This window comes from Bufo gargarizans, chromosome 5, assembly GCF_014858855.1.
Source record: "Bufo gargarizans isolate SCDJY-AF-19 chromosome 5, ASM1485885v1, whole genome shotgun sequence".
Lineage (NCBI taxonomy): Eukaryota > Metazoa > Chordata > Amphibia > Anura > Bufonidae > Bufo > Bufo gargarizans.
Window position 1 is genome coordinate 427,991,499 of NC_058084.1, and position 24,672 is coordinate 428,016,170.

A 24,672-nucleotide genomic window follows, 5' to 3' on the forward strand; every position below is an offset into this window, starting at 1 on the left:
AATAAAAACTGAATGCAATGATGTGGAGATGGCAAATGTCAATATTTTATTTGTAATAGAACGTAGATGACAGATCAAACGTTTAATCCGAGTAAATGTATCGTTTTAAAGAAAAAATACGTTGATTCAAATTTTCACGGTGTCAACAAATCCCCAAAAAGTTGGGACAAGTAGCAATAAGAGGCTGGAAAAAGTAAATTTGGGCATAACGAAGAGCTGGAAGACCAATTAACACTAATTAGGTCAATTGGCAACATGATTTGGTTTAAAAAGAGCTTCTCAGAGTGGCAGTGTCTCTCAGAAGCCAAGACGGGTAGAGGATCACCAATTCCCACAATGTTGCACAGAAAGATAGTGGAGCAATATCAGAAAGGTGTTACCCAGCGCAAAATTGCAAAGACTTTGCATCTATCATCATCAACTGTGCATAACATCATCTGAAGATTCAGAGAATCTGGAACAATCTCTGTGCGTAAGGGTCAAGGCCGTAAAACCATACTGGATGCCCGTGATCTCTGGGCCCTTAAACGACACTGCACCACAAACAGGAATGCTACTTTAAAGGAAATCACAGAATGGGCTCAGGAATACTTCCAGAAACCATTGTCAGTGAACACAATCCGCCGTTGCCAGCTGAAACTCTACAGTGCAAAGAAGAAGCCATTTCTAAGCAAGATCCACAAGCTCAGGCGTTTTCACTGGGCCAGGGATCATTTAAAATGGAGTGTGGCAAAATGGAAGATTGTTCTGTAGTCAGACGAGTCACGATTCGAAGTTCTTTTTGGAAATCTGGGACTGCATGTCATCTGGACCAGGACAAGGACAACCCAAGTTGTTATCAACGCTCAGTTCAGTAGCCTGCATCTCTGATGGTATGGGGTTGCATGAGTGCGTGTGGCATGGGCAGCTTGCATGTCTGGAAAGGCAGAAAAATATATTCAGGTTCTAGAACAACATATGCTCCCATCCAGACGTCATCTCTTTCAGGGAAGACCCTGCCTTTTTCAACAAGATAATGCCAGACCACATTCTGCATCAATCACAACATCATGGCTGCGTAGGAGAAGGATCCGGGTACTGAAATGGCCAGTCTGCAGTCCAGATCTTTCACCTATAGAGAACATTTGGCGCATCATAAAGAGGAACGTGCAACAAAGAAGGCCCAAGACGATTGAACAGTTAGAGGCCTGTATTAGACAAGAATGGGAGTCCATTCCTATTTCTTAACTTGAGAAACTGGTCTCCTCGGTCCCCAGACGTCTGAGTGTTGTAAGAAGGGGAGATGCCACACAGTGGTGAAAATGGCCTCGTCCCAACTTCTGCTGCTGTTGTGGCTGCGGTGCTGTGCCTGTGGCTACCTTTTGATATGGCCAGGCAGTGTGCAGGGACTTGAGGGAGCTCACCATTAGAACCTAATCGGCTTGCACCGCCTGTTGGACTAACATTGGGACATGCCGTCTACATGCATGTCACTGTTGTTTGGCGGATCCGTTATGAATCTGCAAAAACGCTTCAGTTACATATATATTACAGCAGTCTGCATCCTTCATGAACGGATCCGGTTGTATTATGTCTTCTATAGCAATGACGGATCCGTCATGAACACCATTTCAATGGTGTTCAAGACGGATCCGTTTTGTATTGTAACAAAGAATAAATGGGGCGGCTCACCCTGCCTTAGGACTTCTATGGTGCTCCAACTGCAATTAATGCACCCAGATCAAGAGGTAAAGGTTATATTTGTATTGTCAGGGAAAACTGATCCATCCCCATTGACTTACATTGTGTGCCAGGACGGATCAGTATCGCTCCACATCCCTGGGTGGACAGAAAACCGCTGCATGCAACGTTTTGGAGGCAGAACGGAGGCAAACTGATGCATTCTGAGCGGATCCTTATCCATTCAAAATGCATTAAGGGCAAAACTATTCCGTTTAGGTGCCCTGGACGGATCTCTCAAACGTAAACCAAAACGTGAGTGTGAAAGTAGCCTTACAAATAATAATAATAATTTAAAAAAAAACTCCAGTACTTCTCCAGTACTTTGTAGCCGTAATGTGGAAAAAAAGTATCAATATGGCCAAATCATTTTTTTTTGGTAACATGGGATCAAAAAGTCATTCTTGGCCCAAAATGGTATAAATAAGGCTACTTTCACACTAGCGTTCGGGGCTCCGCTTGTGAGTTCCGTTTGAAGGCTCTCACAAGCGGCCCCGAACGGATCCGTCCAGCCCTAATGCATTCTGAGTGGATCCGCTCAGAATGCATCAGTCTGGCACCGTTTGTCCTCCGCTCAGCAGGCGGACACCTGAACTTACAATCTAAGTCAATGGGGACCTATCCGTTTGAATTTGACACACTATGGCTCAATTTTCAAACGGATCTGTCCCCCATTGACTTTCAATGCAAGTCAAAACGGATCAGTTTGCATTATCATGAACAAACCCCCCCCCCCCCCCCCCCCCCCAATTTATTATTTTTTTTTTGTTTTGTTTTGTTTATGGTAATGCAAACGGATCCGTTCTGAACGGATCTAAGCGTTTGCATTATAGGTGCGGATCCGTCTGTGCAGATACCAGACGGATCCACACCTAAACGCAGGTGTGAAAGTAGCCTTAAACGTACAAAAAAATAAATTTAAAAAAAGCCCTCTAATTCCACTCCATAGATTTATTTATATTTTTTCCAGCTTCCCAAATGGATGATAAATGGTTCTGTTAGAAAGTACAAAAGACAAGCTCTCAAAATAGAAAGCTTGTGGCTTTTAGAATGCAGGGAAAATACAAAACCGGAGGCTGGCTGGTTCGTGAATGGCTAATATTAAGTGCTGTTGATGTCATTTTCAGCTCTTTGTTTTTGTCTTTGGTCCCCGCAGTCTCACTTATTTTAGGCCTGTTTCAGACAAGCGTATCCTGTGCAGAAATCGCACTCCATGTGTGAGCGTGATAACCTGTTATGGATAGGCATGAGAGAACTTGTGTTTTCGAGTTCGGCGTGCAAGGTTCAAGTTTTCTAAGAATTTCATTACAGATTCCGCTAACACGGACCATAAGTTATGGTCTGTGGTAGCGGAACCCATAACAGATTTCTTAGATAACCCGAACCTTGTACGGAACTCTGTGCCGGAAAAGAAAAACACCAGTGTCTAGTTAGACTAGCCTTAGAGTATAAATGTTAAGCATCTGTCACATGCCTATGCTTTGTGTAATGACTGGATGGATAATTATAGTTTACCATTTGTCTATGGTGAAAATGACTTTGCAATCTTTTTTTTCAAGAATAACCTGCCAAGTACCTTCCCTTTTTTTTTTTTTTTCTCTTCCTTTTTAGCACATAAAGGGTTAAAATGGTTATCTGGAAATTTTACAGAAGCCCCACCAATCAGCTGTTTGAAGAGGCCGCAGTGAGTGCCTAAGCCAGTGACATCTCCATACATCTGCAGCTCGGCTCCATGCAAGTGAATGGATCTTAGCTACTAAAACAAGCACAGCCGCTTTACAATGTATGGCGCTGTACTTGGTGAGCTATGAGGAAGCCATGGCGCTCACCATGGCTATGGTGAGCGATGCGGCTTTCTCAAACAGTTTACTGGCAGGGATGGCGGGACTCCAACTCCCACCAATCTCATATAATGAGGATGGGGCATCTGTATGCAACTCCTAAATAACCCCTTTAATTATCGTGTAGCTCTGTATTCCTTCTCAATGAATGTAGCACATTGGTTAAGGCAGCGTAGGCTTGCCTAATCAATATGGACTGCCATACATATCCTATGAGATATGATGAACCAGTATGAAGGCACTGGTCCTCTACTGGACCAGTTATCGGTATAATGACTTGCCTGTGCAAAAGGTGCCGCTGATCCCCCTAATGATTGAGCAAATTCTCCTTCATTGGGTGAGCCTGTCATTCGGCCGTCGCCAGAAATCATTGTTTCGGTGCAGGAGATCGTGCTGCCTAAACAGGGATCTGCTGCCCAAGATGAAGGATTATACGTTATGACATGCTATCACTGTAGAAATCGCTTGTCCCCATACAGCAGTGGAGATTGCTCCTATAGAGAATGAATGGAGCTGCAGGGAATGTGCTCGACCAGCTAGGGATCCCCTATACCAGTGACGGTGAACCTTTTAGGCCCCTTTCACACGGGCGAGTATTCTGCGCGGATGCGATGCGTGAGTTGAACTCATTGCACCCGCACTGAATCCCGACCCATTCATTTCTATGGGGCTGTTCACATGAGCGGTGATTTTCACGCATCACTTATGCGTTGCGTGAAAATCGCAGCATGCTCTATTTTGTGCGTTTTCACGTAACGCAGGCCCCATATAAATGAATGGGGTTGCGTGAAAATCGCAAGCAAGTGCGGATGCGGTGCGATTTTCACGCACGGTTGCTAGGAGACTATCGGGATGGAGACCCGATCATTATTATTTTACCTTATAACATGGTTATAAGGGAAAATAATAGCAATCTACAAAACACCGATCCCAAGCCAGTTCGGGTTTGGGTACCAAACATGCGCTATTTTTCTCACGTGAGTGCAAAACGCATTGCAATGTTTTGCACTTGCGTGGAAAAATCGCGCATGTTCCTGCAACGCCCGTGTGAAAGAGGCCTTAGAGACCGAGTGCCCAAACTGCAACCCAAAACCCACTTATCGCAAAGTGCCAACATGGCAATCTAACCTAAATACTACAGCCCAATATAGTATATCTTCTATGTACTTTATGATTTAGCTATAATAGCCTGCCTGCGTGGTTCATAGTGCGCCCTGTGCTGATGAATGGTTGGAAAAGTCTACAGCATATTGCTACACCATACTTTTTCCAGGGTGCGGCTGCCCACAGTGGGCTCCGAGTGCCGCCACTGGCACCCATGCCACATAGGTTCGCCACCACTGTCCCATTAGGTGATATCTTAAAAACATGGTACAACCCCTTTAAGAACTGTAAGGATATGGCCACGTGTGTATATTTAGTGCAGATTTGTATGCGGAAACCTGGGGACAGGCCATCTGTTTTAAAATCTGGGCATACCCCTGTAACTGCATTATCTGGGACCAACAACCCCTTTTTGTATGGGCTAGGCAGGGTGTGGGTGTTAATAATAATAAAAAAAAAAAAAAACTCTGGCCGATGACCACACTCTGGTTCCAGCACTGAGCTCCCTTCTCTGCTTTCTGTCCCCACTGTACCTTAAGTATGAGGTGCTGTCTAGACACGTCGCCTCTGCCGGGCATTCGGTAACCTCAGCAGTGACGTCTGCAGGCACAGCAATGGACCGCTGCTGAGGCTGTTGATTTGGAGGTCAGAACAATGTTATCATAAAGTGTGATTACTTTATATGATGGAGAATGACACCAAATAGAGTAAACTCTTTGGGGGTCATTTACTATCCAAAGATATGCCAAAAATTTTAGGCAAATTGTGGTGTTAAGGTTATTTACGCTGCAATCTGTGACTTTTCCCAGCTCACCACACTAAAACAGTGGGCGATTTTAGGGAGTGGACCGGCAGGCCCGTCTCATTCATCATTTTCTACACCTGTTTTAGGCATAGAGAATAGTCTAAATGTAAGATGGCAAGGGAGCAGTCTTACATTTAGAAGCACCAGCTATAGGGGTTATAGACACCGGTCTTAATAAATGACCCCTTTGTGCTCACCTTATTGATGCCCTTGTTTTGACGGAACCGGTCATCACCTTTATGCTGCCCATACTAACGGCAGAATAAAGTAGAGACAGGCGAGTTGATTTCAGCGGTCTGTCATTTGAAAGTTAAAAGTGGTTGCTGAGAACCAACATCAAAATCCTTGCAGCCCAGGCCTGGAAACCTGGAGTCACCGCCACCTGAGAAGAGTCATGTCTATTATAATCTCCTGCTCTCTCTGCCCACCTGCTGATGACGGACAGTCTAATACCTAGTTTTCTCCCTAGCAGAGAACAGTGCCAACCATCAGCAGATGGGCGAGGAGAGCAGGAGATTATGAATAACCATGACTCTTCTCAGGTAGGTTTGACTCTTTTCAAGGCCTGGGTTGCAGTGATTAGGATGCTGGTTCTCGGCAACCACTTACTTTTAGCTGATGAGTGACCCACCGCTGACATCAGCATTTCTGTCACTACTTTATGCTGCCCTCGGTGAGTTCAGCATAAGGGCTCATGCACACGACAGTATTTTGCGTTCAGTATACTGGACGTTTTTTGAGCTCAGTATACGGAACATATACTGAACCATTCATTTCAATGGTTCAGCAAAAAATACTGAAGTGTCCTCAGTGTGCATTCCGTTTCAGTATTTCAGTATTTCCGTGCCGTGAAAAGATAGAACATGTCCTATACTTGTCCGCAAATCACGGTGCTTGGCTCCATTCAAGTCAATGGGTCCGCAAAAAAAACGGAACACATACGGAAATGCATCCGTATGTCTTCCGTTTCCGTTCCGTTTTTTCCTGAACCATCTATTGAAAATGTTATGCCCAGCCCAATTTTTTCTATGTAATTACTGTATACTGTATATGGCATACGGAAAAACGGAACGGAAAAACGGAAAGGAAACGGAAACACAACGGAAACAAAAAACGGAACAACGGATCCGTAAAAAACGGACCGCAAAACACTGAAAAAGCAATACTGTCGTGTGCATGAGGCCTTAAGCTGATGACTGTTTCCCTTTAAGCTGATCCTACACTAATGTTTGCTGCCAATTTCTGACAGAATGGCTGAATGTCTAAGGCTACTTTCACACTGGCGTTTTGTCTTTCTATTTGTGAGATCCGTTTAGGGCTCTCACAAGCGGTCCAAAACGGATCAGTTTTGCCCTAATGCATTCTAAATGGGGACGGATCTGTTTTCACTGACACAATGACACAATAGAAAATGGATCAGTCTTGGGTATGTTAAAGAGAATACAAATGGATCTGTTCTGAACGGATGCTGACTGTTGTATTATCTAAACTGATGTTTGTGCAGATCCATGACGGATCCACACCAAACGCGAGTGTGAAAGTAGCCTATTATGTAGCCTTCCAACTCTCTCCCAGTGGCAAATATTAGGATAGATGAGGGTTTGGCCTTAGAATTTCACTTGCCCAGTCCTTTCTTCTCGGGGACAGAAACCTCTGACAGATGCTTTCTCCCTTCTCACCATTCAGTACACATGCATGCTTGGCCGAACCACACTAGGAAGACCTGGTCTTTCTATCTCATGTTCTCTCTTTTTATAGAAATATTTCCCATGTACTACAGATGATACATTTCTGGGCTACGAGTTGTGAATGCTTAAGTCGGTTACCTTGTGTAAATTTTGGTATTGATATTTCTCAGGCTGGCCAGGTTAAGTTTAATTTTAAGAAGTTAAGGATGCATTCACAGGACCACATGTATTTTGGATGAAGTCTATGTTGCATCCGTGGTGTTTTTTTTTTTTTTTTTTTTTTTTTTGGCAGACCCATGAGTGGGGCCTAATCCTGCAAATCAACCACCTATAAGATCTGGATGTCCCATAAAACATTGTGGCCTGTTGGGTACAATACGGATTGTGTCGGGGTTAGGGATGAGTGAACTTTACAGGTCTGGCGTTCGGGCAGTGGAGGAATCCCGTTATGGATTCTATCATAATGGAATTCTTTAAAGGGAGTCTGTCACCAACCTGACCGGTTTTAAACCGATCATAGTTCAGTGGGACACAAAGAAATGACACAGATGGTATCTTTGTTTCATTTTTCAGATCATCCAAATCGCCCAAAAAGTAGTTTTTATGACATGTTAATGAGCCGTGCCTAGGGGCGGAGTTTGCTGAAAGTGCCCACGTTCCCCTGCCTCACTCGCGCTGACTCCACCCCTTAGTAAACTCCGGCCAGCCCTGTGGCATCATATTTCCCTATAGGCTGTTTGTGCATCGCTGCCGGCCTTGGGCATGCACAGTGTTCTGCCCACTGTGGGCAGAGGCACAGATATGCAGTGCGCATGTGCTGACTTCATGCCAGTTACTGTCATAATAGAAGTCTATGGCCAAGCATAGAGGATCCGTCTGGTTTCTGTTAATGCAGGATGAAAACCAAAGTCCTGCAAAATGGAAACCAGCCGGATCCGTTATGCTTGCCCATAGACTTCTATTATGATGGATCAAAACGGATTGTCTCCTAATAAAGGCTTCCATTTTGCATTCAGACATAGGATTCCTTTATAACGGAATCCATAGGGGGATTTCTCTGCTGTCCGCACCCCGAACCTGTAAAGTTCGGGTTCGCTCATACCTAGTCAGTGTCTGTTCAGTGGAAAACTGATGTTTTTAGATGCAAGTTCAATCAGTTTTGTCTGTGATTACATCCAGTGTTTGATTTTTCTGTGCAGATGCAATCAGTTTTTTATGCATTTTTTTGTGCACTTGAAGAAAATCTGAAAAAAATAACAATCTGTATCTCCCAGCAACCAAGTAAAAAAAAAAAAAAAAAACATTGTATCCGGATGCCTTTCGTTTTTTGCACAAGCCCCTTTCATTTCTATGGAGCCAGAGCTGTGTGAAAAATGCAGAATATAGAACCTGCTGTGATTTTTCCCTAAATGTAAAGGTGGTCAGGATTCAGTCTGGATGCTATGTGATCACCACATGCATCACGTCCGGGTGGAAAACAGACCTTACTGTAGTCGTATATATACTACGTGGCCGCTAGGGTAGGTGAGCAGAAATCCTGATCTCCACATACTGACGTCCGTCCAGTCCCGTCCAGCAGGGAACAGCGTACCGGAGTTCTCTGGGTCCGGCATTGCCAGATGGTACCTGGTGGAGACAGGTGAAACCGCTTTGCACCTGACACTTTATGGCTGATTATTATCTGCGCTCCGCAGTACATTTACACAATTAGAAGAATTAAACAATCACTGAGAGTAACAGAGCTCATCCTTCGGTGGAACCTAATTTCTCTGCCCTCTGTAACCAGGCTGCTGTATTGATCGTTTGCGTGGTTTCCATCCTCTAATGCTTTCTATGGCTCCTTTTAATTACAGCTATAACTTGTACACAGAGGGGCATGCAGATGAAAGCTAGGAGCTAATATTTCCCTGTACAGCACAGCTGTAATCTCCTGGATATCTGTGTACTCTACATGTTTTCTCCCACTATTATACAGATTAACGGGTACCTGTCACAGGGTTTGGTGCCACTGAACCACCAGAATGATGTTACCAGCTGAGGTTTGAGTCTGAAATCTGTCCATATTAACTTGGTCTTTATTTTTGTCTAATAGAAACATAGAATGCGTTGGCAGATAAGAACAATTTGGCCCATCTAGCCTGCCCAATATACTGAATACTATGGATAGCCACTGGCCCTATCTTATATGAAGGATGGCCTTATGCCTATCCCATGCATGCTTAAACTCCTCCACTGTATTTGCAGCTACCACTTCTGCAGGAAGGCTATTCCATGCATCCACTACTCTCTAAAAACTGTCCTCTTGTAGCAGTTTTTCTTATTTTAAAAATCTCCTTTTACCTTGTTGATTCCCTTTTATGTATTTAAAAGTTTCAGTGCCAGTCATCTAATAAATCTCTCTTAATTACTAAAAGATTCATAAACTCTTTATTTAAGCCCTATTCTTATCAGTAAGATGACAATTGAGCAGTAATGAGTGTTTAGGAGGTCAGAGATTAGGAGCTGCCTGATGGAACAGACTAAGGCCTCGTGCACACGACAGTATTTTTTCACGGTCCGCAAAACGGGGTTCCGTGTCCGTTTTTTCTTTCATGCGTCTTCCTTGATTTTTGGAGGATCACAGACATGAAGGGAAGTAAAAAAAAGTCGTTTTATTATCCACCTGGCCGTGCGAGCCAAACGGATCCGTCCTGACTTACAATGCAAGTCAATGGGGACGGATCTGTTTGACGTTGACACCATATGGTGCAATTGCAAACGCATCCGTCCCCCATTGACTTTCAATGTAAAGTCAGGAGTCCGTATCGGAGTTTTCTGCAATCCGATGGTATATTTTAACTTAAAGCGTCCCCATCACCATAGGAACGCCTCTGTTAGAATATACCATCGGATTTGAGTTAGATTGTGAAAACTCAGAACTGACAGTATATTCTAACACAGAGCCGTTCCCATAGTGATGGGGACGCTTCAAGTTAGAATATACTAAGAACTGTGTACATGACTGTCCCCTGCTGCCTGGCAGCATCCGATCTCTTACAGGGGGCTGTGATCCGCACAATTAACCCCTCAGCTGCTGCACCTGCGGGGTTAATTGTGCGGATCACAGCCCCCTGTGGGAGATCTGGTGCTGCCAGGCTGCAGGGGGGAGAGCCCCCCTCCCTCCCCAGTTTTAAATTCATTGGTGGCCAGTGCGGCCTCCCTCCCTCCCCAGTATTAAATTCTGGGCCACCAATGAATTTAATACAGGGGAGGGGGGGGGGGCAGCACTGGCCACCAATGAATTTAATACAGGGGAGGGAGGGGGGGCAGCACTGGCCACCAATGAATTTAATACAGGGGAGGGAGGGGGGGGGGGGGCAGCACTGGCCACCAATGAATTTAATACAGGGGAGGGGGGGGGGGCAGCACTGGCCACCAATGAATTTAATACAGGGGAGGGGGGGGGGGGCAGCACTGGCCACCAATGAATTTAATACAGGGGAGGGAGGGGGGGGGGGCAGCACTGGCCACCAATGAATTTAATACAGGGGAGGGGGGGGGGCAGCATTGGCCACCAATGAATTTAATACAGGGGGGGCATCACTGGCCACCAATGAATTTAATACAGGGGAGGGAGGGAGGGGGGGCAGCACTGGCCGCCAATGAATTTAATACAGGGGGGGCATCACTGGCCACCAATGAATTTAAAACTGGGGGGGAGGGAGGGGGGTCTGCCCCCTGGCAGCACCTGTTCTCTTACAGGGGGCTATGATACGCACTATTAACCCCTCAGGTGCCGCACTATTGTGCGTTAATTGTGCGGATTACAGCCCCCTGTAAGAGATCGGGTGCTGCCAGGCAGCAGGGGGCAGTTATGTCCACAGTTCTTAGTATATTCTAACTTGAAGCGTCCCCATCACCATGGGAATGCCTCTGTGTTAGAATATACTGTCGGATCTAAGTTTTCACGATGTGAAAACTCAGATCTGAAAAGCTGTTATGCAGACGGATCTGCGGATCTGACTGTGCGAAAGTAGCCTACGGATCACTGACGCGGATGAGAAGCTTGTGTGCCTCCGTGTTTTTTCACTGACCCATTGACTTGAATGGGTCCGCGAACCGTTGTCCGTCAAAAAAATAGGACAGGTCATATTTTTTGGACGAACAGAAAACACGGATCACGGACGCATTTGACAAACGGTGCATTTTCCGATTTTTCAGCGGACCCATTGAAAGTCAATGGGTCCGCAGAAAATCATGGAAAACGGAACAACGGACACGGATGCACACAAGTCGTGTGCATGAGGCCTAAAAGTACAGAGCCTTCTAATAAAGAATCTCAAGGCTGTACAGAGAAAGGGGTTACATATTTTTTTTTTATAAATACAAATTGAAAAAAATATTTTTAGCTCAAAATGAGTACAATTCAATAAGAAACATTGCCCCAAAGTTGTACATAGCCTTTAAAGAGGACCTGTCACCGCTGCCTGTTTTAATAGCTTCATACATTCCCTATTTATTAACAATTCTGGAGCATCTATTCTTAGGTCTGTATGTTGTGCCGTTCCTTAATAATTTTTACTAGAAGTTATGAATGAATTGCTAGCAGTCTGCAGTAAGGATACAGAGGGGAGGTAACCAGTTAGGTTTGTGTCGTTAAACACTCTCACTCTATTTGTTCAGTGCTGCAATTGTCAGACTTAGGCCTCATGCACACGACAGTATTTTTTAATGGTCCGCAAAATGGGGATCTGTGTCCGTTTTTGTCTCCGTGTGTCTTCCTTGATTTTTGGAGTATCACCAGACATGAAGGAAATAGTAAAACAATCTAAGTCAAGTTTGCCTTGCAAATAAATGGACACGGATTACAATCTTGTGTGCCTCAGTGTTTTTTCACGGACCCATTGACTTGAATGGGTCCGCGAACCATTATCCGTGAAAAAAATAGGACAGGTCATATTTTTTTCACGGACTGGAAACACAGATCACGGATGCGGATGACAAACGGTGCATTCTCCGAATTTTCCACGGACCCATTGAAAGTCAATGGGTCCGCAGAAAATCACGGAAAACGGAACAACGGACACAACAACTCGTGTCGTGTGCATGAGGCCTAAGGCTACTTTCACACTGCCGTTTCTGGGTCCGCCTGTGAGATCCGTTTCAGGGCTCTCACAAGCGGCCCAAAACTGATAAGTTCAGCCCCAATGCATTCTGAATGGATAAGTATTCGTTCAGAATGCATCAGTTTGCCTCTGTTCAGCCTCCATTCCGCTCTGGAGGCGGACACCAAATATATATATATTTATATAATGCTCCTCTGTACCCTTACTGCAGACTGCTAGAAATTGATTCATAACTTCTAGTACAAATAATAATGTAATGGCACAACTTAGAGCCATAAGAATAGATGCTCCAGAATTGTTACATAAAGCAGACATGTCAGGAGAGGTGACAGCTCCTCTTTAAAGCAATTCTCATGCACTCAGTGTTGCTGAAGGTGTTAAGATCTTAATTTACTATACTTTGCAGCGGCAGATGGACAGATTTGGGACCCTTTACCACAGCTACATAGCGGCATGCTGGGGGTTAAATGCCTCTAAACTCTGTAACGGGTTCCTTTTAAAGGGGCACTTCCATGGGACTTTGATCTTAAAAAATATAACATATAATAAAAATGAGCAGCTTTTCACTTGCCCTTTGTATTTCTTATCCCAGTGATCAGATCCTTTTATTTATATATCTATCTATCTATCTTGGCCCTGTCTTATGCTTCTTTTTTTTTTTTTCTGTTTTATAGTCCAAACCTTACAACTTTGACCGTGTGTTCCAGTCCAACACAAGCCAAGAACAAGTTTACAATGCATGTGCAAGAGCAATTGTTAAAGGTAAGAGGTAAACTGTGAAAAGGCACAGGCTGTGGATGTATGGATGCATGAATGCATATGTGTGCGGATGTGGGTGCACGTTTTTACACATATATTCAAACTGTTTAGTTATGTTACTTAATGCCTGTGCACATGTTTATATTTATATTTAAAATCAATGTTATTAACTATTCATTAACTCATATTGGCATGTCCAACCTATCCCTTTTATTAATTTTAATATCACTTGAGTGATGACTGACTTATTTGTAGTTGTTAATGTATGGATATGTATGTAGGACTTTCACGGGTGTGTATGTATATGCACATATACACGTGTGTCTTTTTGTATGGATATACATGAATTAATAGCAACTGAAAACCAGATGTTATAACGACAAATTATTCTCCACTCACTAATATTATATAATTCAACCACTCTAACAAATAACGATAATACAAAGAAACTTGTATAAGTTCTGTTTACTAATCAATTGTTAAATTAAACATACGAAAATTAACCTTATAATATTTCAAAAACCAATAAAAATTTACTGATAAAGAAAAAGCACAGACTGGATTTTAACTGTTCAGGCAGAACTTCACTTCTCTATGCAATGGCAAAAAAAAGACCACGTGGTATACGTTTTGTAATATGATAGTCCACAGCTAATATATATACCATTCCAGTGGTGATTGTCAGAGCCTTCCATAGGAGGTTTCAGTTGGGTGATGCACCTCATGCATGTGTCTGACTGAAAGCTCACACTCGTGAATAGAGCCTAAGGCGTATGTGTTTTTTGCTGCAGTACCACAGCAAAAGTTTAGTAGTTTTGCAAAAAGAAGGTAACGAATTGGAGATGATTGCAAAAAGGGGTGCGACCCCAAAGTGTGGGAAGAGTTTCAAAAGCACTATTACAGCGCTGCAAAAAGTGCATGTATTTACATGTCTTAAGGCTCATTCAGATGGCCGTATGCTATCCGCAAAAACGTGGATCGGTTTTTTTGCGGCTTAGCTGCTGACCCGCAAAAATGTGGATCCGTTTTTTTGCGGATTAGCTGCTGACCAATTCACTTCTATGGGGCCCTTTTTCTATTGCACGGTTCTGCAAAACAAATAAAACATGTCCTCTACTTGTCTGTGAAAATCAGGACATGGCCCCATTAAAGTCTATGGGTCCGCAAAAATACAGAATTTTATCCTTTTTTTGCGGATAGCATTCAGTATTTTTGCGGACAGCATACAGTCGTCTGAATGAGCTCTTATTGTGATTTTGCCACAGTAAGAGTTGCAATTTTTCTATAGGATCTTCGATTAACAGCGGAGACAAAAACCACAGTCCTCTGCTTTCAGCAGCCCGGTTACTGCTGCCTGTGACTGTGCCCTAAAAGTATCCGCTACAGAGGTCTATATAGGCGCATGATCGTAAATGTATCTGAATATCTCAGATTCTGGCAGTATAGGCAGAAGGGGTCGTATCAATAACTTTCACACTATAGATCTATAATATTTGGCCATTGTTTTGTTTTCCAGATGTACTTGAAGGCTACAATGGTACAATATTTGCTTATGGACAGACATCTTCTGGAAAGACCCACACTATGGAGGTAAATCTGTTGCCTTTTACCCCCACAAGGTTCTGGTGATGTGTATCTGTATTAATATATGATGGTTTTCTTTTCAGGGGAAGTTGCATGATCCAGATGGGATGGGGATCATTCCTCGGATAGTTCAGGATATATTTAACTACATTTACTCCATGGATGAGAACCTGGAGTTTCATATAAAGGTAATGAGAAAATATGGATTAGTGATCATCCATAAAAAGCTGCGTATGTATATTTCACATCCTATTATATAACAGTTTTGCCTATAACGCTGTTTGATCATGAAGCGCCTGACAGAATTATTATCCCAATGAATAGTGTTGCTACTTTGTGAGCTGATTTTACAGAGATGAAACTCGAAATCTGTTTAATGAGGACCTTTTATGGGTTTATATGTTAGAAACTGGTATGCTTACCAGATAGTGCTGGCATCTGCAGGGGCCACATTTTATTTTATTTTTTCTCTCTAAAATACCCCTCCATTCCAGCGCTGTGTCCCCCACCGTGTTTTGCGCCTAGTATGTTAATTTAGAGCATCGGTACAGGGAGGGGGAGACTGCCGGGTTTCTCAATGGGCGTCTCTTTTTCCCTGGCTGTAGCGCAGTCCATTCGCAGCGGACAGTGTCACAGCCAGGGGACAAGGTGAGCTGTTTTTTCTCCCTGGCTGTGAGGCTCTGCTGCGATTGGACCACACTACGCTACAGGTAGGAGGCGCCCATTGAGAAACCTGTCCGTCTCCTCCTCCCTGTACCAATACTCTAAGCTAACATATGAGGTGCCAAAAACAGTGGGGGACACAGCACCGGAACGGAGGGGTATTGGGGAAAAAAAAAAGTGCTGGCATCTGTAGGGGCTGCCCTATCTGGTAAGCATACTAGCTTGTAACCCATAATCCAATGAAAAGTCCTCTTTAAAGGGAACCTGTCACCGGGATTTTGTGTATAGAGCTGAGGACATGGGTTGCTAGATGGCCACTAGCACATCCGCAATACCCAGTCCCCATAGCTCTGTGTGCTTTTATTGTGTAAAAAACCTGATTTGATACATATGCAAATTAACCTGAGATGAGTCCTGTCCCTGACTCATCTCACATACAGGACTCATCTCAGGTTAATTTGCATATGTATCAAATCAGGTTTTTTACACAATAAAAGCACACAGAGCTATGGGGACTGGGTATTGCGGATGTGCTAGCGGCCATCTAGCAACCCATGTCCTCAGCTCTATACACAAAATCCCGGTGACAGGTTCCCTTTAAGGGTACTAAACCCAATTATTTCATAGTTTGAGTGCATAAAGTGCTCTCATTTTCTAGTGTGCATTTCCTAGGGGGTCAGCATTATAGCTGGGAAAACCCCTTTAATGTTTATAGGGAGTTGATTCATGCTGTCTTAATCCATTTTACTCTCAGATCTTCTGTAATGATTCATTGATGCCTCTCTATATATTTAGTGGTTTTGTAGAATTTGAAGTGTATTTTAATTTTGTTTAGGTGTCATATTTTGAAATCTATTTGGACAAGATAAGAGATTTACTGGATGGTAAGTGTTAATTACTAGTCTGATGTGTGGGGTTACTAGTTGGACTTTTCAGAATTATACTACATCATCCTTCTAAACTGCATCTGTCAGCAGATTTGCACCTATGACACTGGCTGACCTGTTACATGTGCACTTGGCTGCTGAAGGCATCTGTGTTGGTCTCATGTTCATATGTGTCCGCATTGCTGAGAAAAACAATGTTTTAATATATGCAAATGAGCCTCTAGTAGCAACGGGGACGGAGGATGACATCACCGGTTCTGATTGGCGGGCTTTAGCACTGCCCTAGCTGTTTTAGAGGCCTGTGACGTCAAGGGGCTCACTGCTAGGCAGAAGCCTTCACCTAACAGTCCCGATGGAGAGCCCAGAATGTCACCGGATCTCAAAGTATTTTCCCTGCTCGATTCAACGCAGGGCAAAGGAGAGCATTTCATATCACGGGGGCAGAAATGGGGATATGTCTGGGTTCATATCGGCTTTAAAGGGGTTAACCTCGGGATAGATCATAAATATCCAATTGGTGAGGTCCAGCTCCTTAAACCACAACGATCCGCTGTGTGAATTGGTAACAGCATTTGGACTAATGCTGCAGCTTCTTCATCATATACTTAGAACAGCGGCATACATTCCATACTGGATTCACTGGACTGGGATTGAGCTGCAGAAAGACCATGAGACCGGTGGACATGTCACTGGCCAAGGAATAGGCCCTTCCAACTGCTGATCTGCAGGGGTCCTGGTGGTGGTATTCCCCCACTGATGAGATGTTGATTACAGAATGGGTCATCAATCTTTAACTCTGAGTAAAACCCCTTTAAAGCTGATATGAGGGATAAGGAAGGTATGTAGTTGAGACTTGCCCTTTTTCTGGAAGTTAATAAAACCTGACAAAAAAAAGGGATCTGTGTGATTCACCCAGCATTTGATAGTCCTATGGACATTTATTTATCCTTGGATCCCTCAGACAAAAGGATTACCCCCTCCCCCCCCAACAAATGTCCTCTCCTGTTTTAGCAGGTGTGAGATCTGTGTGAGAGTGCGACAATCACTTTGAACTCTAGTTTTAATACGAGGAACCCACTGAAATATTGCCATTTATATGATGCTTTGAAACCATAATTTTCTTGAAGTCTAATGGTCTGTGTGATACGTTTTATCTCTGCTGCTCCAATACTGTCAGAACAGCTTTTTTTCATATGATGAGACCGGCCATGTTATCTTCTGTACACAAGCCTTGGGGCAATAACTACGTCCTCGCTTTACAGCTGATGCTTTATCTTCTATATTTCAGTGTCAAAAATAAATCTTTCTGTCCATGAAGACAAAAATAGAGTGCCGTATGTAAAGGTGGGTGTTACAGCGGATTTATGCCTTTGTTTTGTCAGCTTTTTTGCAGCGTCCTTGTAACTTTTTTGCTTTTCTCTCTAAAGGGTTGTACTGAACGTTTTGTATGTAGTCCTGAAGAAGTTATGGATACTATAGATGAAGGAAAATCAAACAGACATGTAGCAGTGACAAGTAAGCGCGCACACACAAGTTTCTTTCTGTTCTTTGTGCAGAATTCTTGCTGTTTCTATGTAAGATACTTGTATACCGGTCAGAGTACATTAAATGGAACCTGTCGGCTCCAAAACACCCACCAAAGTAGAGTAAGCCGTGTATAGTGTGAGTAACGCTCAGTCCTATTTAGTAATTTTTTTTTTTTTTTCTTCATATCCTCTTGCATTCTGACCTTTTTGCTCTCACAAACCAGCAGTAAAAATGCATTGAGAGGACTCCTTTTGGTCCTTTCCATTTTGTGTGTGTGTGTGTGAACACAGGAGTCCTCAATGCATTTGACTTCTGGTTTGTTGAAGCACAGCATCAGAACGCACGTGAGTCTGAAGATAAAAATGACATTACCGGACTCTGCATCACTTGCCCAATACACCGCTAGCTCTAGTTTGGGAAGTGTTTCAGAGCTGACAGATTCCCTTTGAAGTTAATTTGTAGATTGCATTGTAAGGACTTATTCACACTGATCCTTTGACTGTATATTTGTTTTTTGTTTCTTCACACATCAATGGTTTTCCATTGACCATGGGTTAGTGGAATAACAGTATGCACTACTTTTGGCCCATTGAAGCCTATGGATCTGTGAAAGAACACTAAGGCTGGGTTCACACCTGAGCGTTTTACAGCGCGTTCCTACGCGCTGTAAAATGCTCAACAGGCAAGAACCAATGATACCCTATGGGAATGGTTCTCACCTGAGCGTTTTACAGCGCGTACGATCGAGCTGTAAAACGCCCGACGCCCCAAGAAGTACAAGAGCTTCTTTGGGGCGTCTTGTCGCGCGTTCTCATACATAGACTTCCGGGAATGCGCGACAATGGGCGTTCGCTTGTTCCGGAGCGGCGATTTGTAAACGCGCATACAATCGCGCATAAAGAGCGCTCCATCCCGAACGCTCAGGTATGAACGCAGCGTAATGTCCTTCCTGTTCTGTCAGTGATTTTCATTGTCCATTGGTAGGAGATGCTCTGAAAATCCCTTTTAAGCCTAGCACTGCACGTGGAACACGGACTAACACCAGACCCTTTATGAATGAAACGCTATATTCTCATGGATGTTATCTTTGATACGGACGTATAAATAATGACTAAGCTCCCTCCTAATAGGCCTTTTGGCAAAGTTTAATTGACCAGCCCAGAAGCACATTTGTCAAAATGGAGCCAATTGCAGGCATCAGTCGTTGTTTGCAGTTTTTCTAAGGGTACTTTCACACTTGCGGCAGGATGGATCCGACAGGCTGTTCACCATGTCGGATCCGTCCTGCCGTCATTTCGCCGCTCCGTCCCTATTGACTATAATGGGCACGGGGGGCGGAGCTCCGGCGCAGCACGGCGAAAGCTGCCGGACTAAAGTCCTGCATGTCTGACTTTTTAGTCCGGCGGCTTTCGCCGTGCTGCGCCGGAGCTCCGCCCCCGTCCCCATTATAGTCAATGTGGACGGCACGGCGGAATAGCGGCAGGTAGGGCTGAAACGATTATTCGAATAACTCGATTAAATCGAGTCAAAAAATTCATCGATGCAGTTTCCCTGCATCGAGGAATCGTTCAGATCACGTGATCACGGAGCGGGAGTGAAATTAAGCGTCTCACTCACCGCTTCCGTGTCCTCCGGAGCCAGAGAGGCAGGACTGAGCGGCCGGCACGGAGGAGGAGGGAGTCTCTCCCTCCCCACTGTGCGCGGCTGCCGCTGAAGACCAAGTAGGAGGAGGAGGGGAGGGACTGAGGAGGAGGGGAGGGGAGGGGAGGGACTGTGGCCACTGCGCCACCAATGAATGTGCCGGCCATATCCCACAGGGTCCCCCCCTGAGAGCAGCGCATTATACTCACGTGCGCTGTGGCGGACGGTCGCTCCTTCTTCTGTCTGCGGCGGATTGCTAATGCTTACAGCATTAGCAATGCGCCGCACAGACCTATGAGAAGGAGCGACCGCCGGCCACAGCGCACGTGAGTATAATGCGCTGCTCTCTGCTCACTACTAACATACCATGGCAGCCAGGACTTAAGCAGCGTCCTGGCTCCCATGGTAACCGATCGGAGCCCCAGCATTACACTGCTGGGGCTCCGATCGGAACTGACACTGCCACCAATGATTAATACTGGGGAGGGGGGGTTGCGTTACCAGAGGGGGCAGATCAGAGGCTGGGGGGAGGGAGGGGAGGCAGATCAGGAGGGGGGGGGGGGGGGGGGAGGCAGATCAGAGGCTGGGGGGAGGCAGATCAGAGGCTGGGGGGAGGCAGATCAGAGGCTGGGGGGAGGCAGATCAGAGGCTGGGGGGAGGCAGATCAGAGGCTGGGGGGAGGCAGATCAGAGGCTGGGGGAGGCAGATCAGAGGCTGGGGGGAGGCAGATCAGAGGCTGGGGGGAGGCAGATCAGAGGCTGGGGGGAGGCAGATCAGAGGCTGGGGGGAGGCAGATCAGAGGCTGGGGGGAGGCAGATCAGAGGCTGGGGGGAGGCAGATCAGAGGCTGGGGGGAGGCAGATCAGGGGGAGGGGGGAGGCAGATCAGGGGGAGGGGGGAGGCAGATCAGAGGCTGGGGGGAGGCAGATGGAGAGAGAGAGTGGTTAAAGGGGTTGTCCGGGTTCAGAGCTGAACCCGGACATACCCTTATTTTCACCCCGGCAGCCCTCCTGAGCCTGGCATCGGAGCATCTCATGCTCCGATGCGCTCCAGTGCCCTGCGCTAGATCGCGCAGGGCACGGGCTCTTTTGTTTTCAATAACACACTGCCGGGCGGTAACTTCCGCCCAGCAGTGTGTTCGGTGACGTCACCGGCTCTGAGGGGCGGGCTTTAGCTCTGCCCTAGCCGTTTTACTGGCTAGGGCAGAGCCAAATCCCGCCCATCAGTGCCGGTGACGTCACCGGGCTGCCTGTCAGCCCCATAGAGAGCCCGGTACGTCACCGGAACTCAGAAAAATGCCTTTGCCCTGCGCGATTTAGCGCAGGGCAAAGGAGAGCATCGGAGCATGAACTGCTCCGATGCTCATGTCAGGGGGGCTGGCGGGGGGAAAATGGAGGTATGTCCAGGTTCAGCTCTGAACCTGGACAACCCCTTTAATGGAGGCTGCAAGCACCACCTTGGCATGTATAAAGTTATTGGTTTAGAGAGGGGTTAATGAAGGCACCTCCAAGGTGCTTTCATTAACCTCTTCAGACCAATAACTTTATACATGCCTAATGCCAAGGTGCTTCCATTAACCCCTCCAAACCCAATGGGCATGTATAAAGTTATTGGTTTGGAGGGGTTAATGGAAGCACCTTGGCATTAGGCATGTATAAAGTTAGTAACCCCTTCAAACCAATAACTTTATACACACCTAATTACGTACGTTATTTTAAGTAGCTTTTTCTTATTAGATTACTCGATGAATCGAGAAATATAATCGATAGAATACTCGATTACAAAAATATTCGTTTACTGCAGCCCTAGCGGCAGGACGGATCCGACATGGTGAACAGCCTGTCGGATCCGTCCTGCCGCAAGTGTGAAAGTACCCTTAAATGTAAAAATTACTCCATTAAGCCTGGTGATTATAATGGTTTGACTTGATTCGTTATCACAAGAGAAAACCTTTTGTGCTCCCAGTGCACTTTTCACTATTGTTCTGTTGCATCATTCGATTTATGTTTATTGGCACATATTGTGGCAAATCTGCAACAAATTGTGTAGCGTTCAGCTGCAGGACATGGGTGACGTGTGTCTGTGACGGTTCTTCTTTATCCAAGTCATGGTTCATCAGTAATGTTAAGTCAGAGCAACTGGACTTGTATTTTTTTTCCATTGAAGATGTTTTACTAGTCAGCTGACTGGCATTCCCAATTAGGATGGCTTGTACCAGAATTCTTTGGCATTCAATACTGGTGACTTGTACTTTAGTCATGAATTGGATTCTAATTGAGAAAACCAGTCAGATGACTAGAGAAACGTCTTCAAGGAAATAAAAATACAAGTCCAGTTCCTCTGACTTATCAGTGCTAATATACCATGACCTGGAAATGGTGGAATTTGCAGAACACACACAGCTAGCTCAACACACCTAGGGCAAGGAGAGACGGCAAAGAGTAGTCATTCCATGAGACCAAACTGGCAGAAGCCATACAGATGAGGAATTAAGCTGGACATGAAGGGAAGTAGCTGTTTTGATAACAGCGTCTAATATACCTGCTACCTGCTCCTCTGGTGGTCCCTTTTGTTTGGAAAATGGATGGAGCCTTACAGGGGGGTGATCAATGACAAGGGGGTGATCACGCATATAGACTTCCTGATCACTTCCCTGTCATTGATCACCCCCCTGTAAGGCTCCATTCAGACGTCCGTATGTGTTTTGCGGATCCGATCCATGTATCAGTGGATCCGTAAAAATCATACGGACGTCTGAATGGAGCCTTACAGGGGGGTGATCAATGACAGGGGTGTGATCAGGGAGTCTATATGGGTGATCACACCCCCCCCCCCCCCCCCCCCCCATTCAGATATTTTTTTTTTGGCCCAAGTTAGCGGAAATATTTTATTTATTTATTTTTTTTTGTTTTTTTCTTACAAAGTCTCATATTCCACTAACTTGTGTCCCAAAAAAAAATCTCACATGAACTCACCATACCCCTCACGGAATCCAAATGCGTTAAATTTTTTAGACATTTATATTCCAGACTTCTTCTCACGCTTTAGGGCCCCTAAAATCCCAGGGCAGTATAAATACCCCACATGTGACCCCATTTCGGAAAGAAGACACCCCAAGGTATTCCGTGAGGGGCATATGGAGTCCATGAAAGATTGAAATTTTTGTCCCAAGTTAGCGGAAAGTGAGACTTTATGAGAAAAAAAAAAAAAAAAAATCAATTTCCGCTAACTTATGCAAAAAAAAAAAAAAATTCTATGAACTCGCCATGCCCCTCATTGAATACCTTGGGGTGTCTTCTTTCCAAAGTGGGGTCACATGTGGGGTATTTATACTGCCCTGGCTTTTTAGGGGCCCTAAAGCGTGAGAAGAAGTCTGGGATCCAAATGTCTAAAAATGCCCTAAAAGGAATTTGGGCCGCTTTGCGCATCTAGTCTGCAAAAAAGTGTCAATGTGGTATCGCCGTACTCGGGAGAAGTTGGGGCATGTGTTTTGGGGTGTCATTTTACATATACCCATGCTGGGTGAGATAAATATCTTGGTCAAATGCCAACTTTGTATAAAAAAAATGGGAAAAGTTGTCTTTTGCCGAGATATTTCTCTCACCCAGCATGGGTATATGTAAAATGACACCCCAAAACACATTCCCCAACTTCTCCTGAGTACGGCGATACCAGATGTGTGACACTTTTTTGCAGCCTAGGTGGGCAAAGGGGCACACATTCCAAAGAGCACCTTTCGGATTTCACCGGTCATTTTTTACAGATTTTGATTGCAAACTTCTTCTCACACATCTGGGCCCCTAGAATGCCAGGGCAGTATAACTACCCCACAAGTGACCCCATTTTGGAAAGAAGACACCCCAAGGTATTTTGTGATGGGCATAGTGAGTTCATGGAAGTCTTTATTTTTTGTCACAAGTTAGTGGAATATGAGACTTTGTAAGAAAAAAAAAAAATCATTTTCCGCTAACTTGTGACAAAAAATAGAGTCCTATGAACTCATTATGCCCATCAGTGAATACCTTAGGGTGTCTACTTTCCGAAATGGGGTCATTTGTGGGGGTTTTCTACTATCTGGGCATTGTAGAACCTCAGGAATCATGACGGGTGCTCAGAAAGTCAGAGCTGCTTCAAAAAGCGGAAATTCACATTTTTGTACCATAGTTTGTAAACGCTATAACTTTTATCCAAACCATTTTTTATCAAAGACATGTAGAACAATAAATTTAGCGAAAAATTTATATATGGATGTGTTTTTTTTTTTTAGCAAAATTTTACAGCTGAAAGTGAAAAATTTCATTTTTTTGTAAAAAAATCGTTAAATTTTGATTAATAACAAAAAAGTAAAAATGTCAGCAGCAATGAAATACCACCAAATGAAAGCTCTATTAGTGAGAAGGAGGTAAAATTCATTTGGGTGGTAAGTTGCATGACCGAGCAATAAACGGTGAAAGTAGTGTAGTGCAGAAGTGTAAAAAGTGGCCTGGTCATTAAGGGGGTTTCAGCTAGCGGGGTTGAAGTGGTTAAGTCTGATCACAGATTTTCTATTGGATTGAGATCTGGGCTTTGACTAGGCCATTCCAACACATTTATATGTTTCCCCTTAAACCAGTCAAGTGTTGCTTTAGCAGTGTGTTTGGGGTCATTGTCCTGCTGGAAGGTGAACCTCCGTCCTAGCCTCAAATCACGCACAGGTACAGGTTTTGCTCAAGAATATCCCTTTATTTAGCACCATGCATCTTTCCCTCAACTCTGACCAGTTTCTCAGTCCCATCCCCACAGCATGATGCTGCCACCATGTTTCACTGTGGGGATGGTGTTCTTTGGGTGATGTGATGTGTTGGGTTTACGCCAGATATTGCGTTTTCTTTGATGGCCAAAAAGTTCAATTTTAGTCTCATCAGACCAGAGCACCTTCCTCCATACATTTTGGGAGTCTCCCACATGTCTTTTCGCAAACTCACAACATGCCTTTTTTGTTTTTAGCTGAAAGTAATGGCTTTCTTCTGGCCACTCTGCCATAAAGCCCAACTATATGTCGTCCTATGTACAGATACTCCAGTCTCTGCTGTGGAACTCTGCAGCTCATTCAGGGTTACCTTAGGTCTCTGTGCTGCCTCTCTGATTAATGCCCTCCTTGACTGGTCCATGAGTTTTGGTGGGCAGCTGTCTCTTGGCAGGTTTGCTGTTGTGCTATGTTCTTTCCATTTGGTTATGATAGATTTGATGGTGCTCCTGGGGATCATCAGATTTGGATATTTTTTAATTATTTAATTTTTTCATAACCTAACCCTGACTTGTACTTCTCAACAACATTGTCCCTTACTTGTTTGGGGAGTTCCTTGGTCTT

General features: G+C 44.6%; 1 protein-coding gene across 1 annotated transcript in view; it reads left to right on the forward strand.

The window, feature by feature from the left end:
- The window catches only part of KIF5B (kinesin family member 5B), an 81,565-nt gene that overhangs the window by 23,921 nt on the left and 32,972 nt on the right, over positions 1-24,672 (forward strand). Inside the window, exons 2-7 of the mRNA XM_044292694.1 lie at positions 12,937-13,024; positions 14,538-14,611; positions 14,689-14,793; positions 16,104-16,152; positions 17,444-17,499; positions 17,583-17,670. Coding sequence (XP_044148629.1) covers positions 12,937-13,024; positions 14,538-14,611; positions 14,689-14,793; positions 16,104-16,152; positions 17,444-17,499; positions 17,583-17,670 — 460 coding nt within the window. The remainder of the gene's footprint in view (positions 1-12,936; positions 13,025-14,537; positions 14,612-14,688; positions 14,794-16,103; positions 16,153-17,443; positions 17,500-17,582; positions 17,671-24,672) is intronic.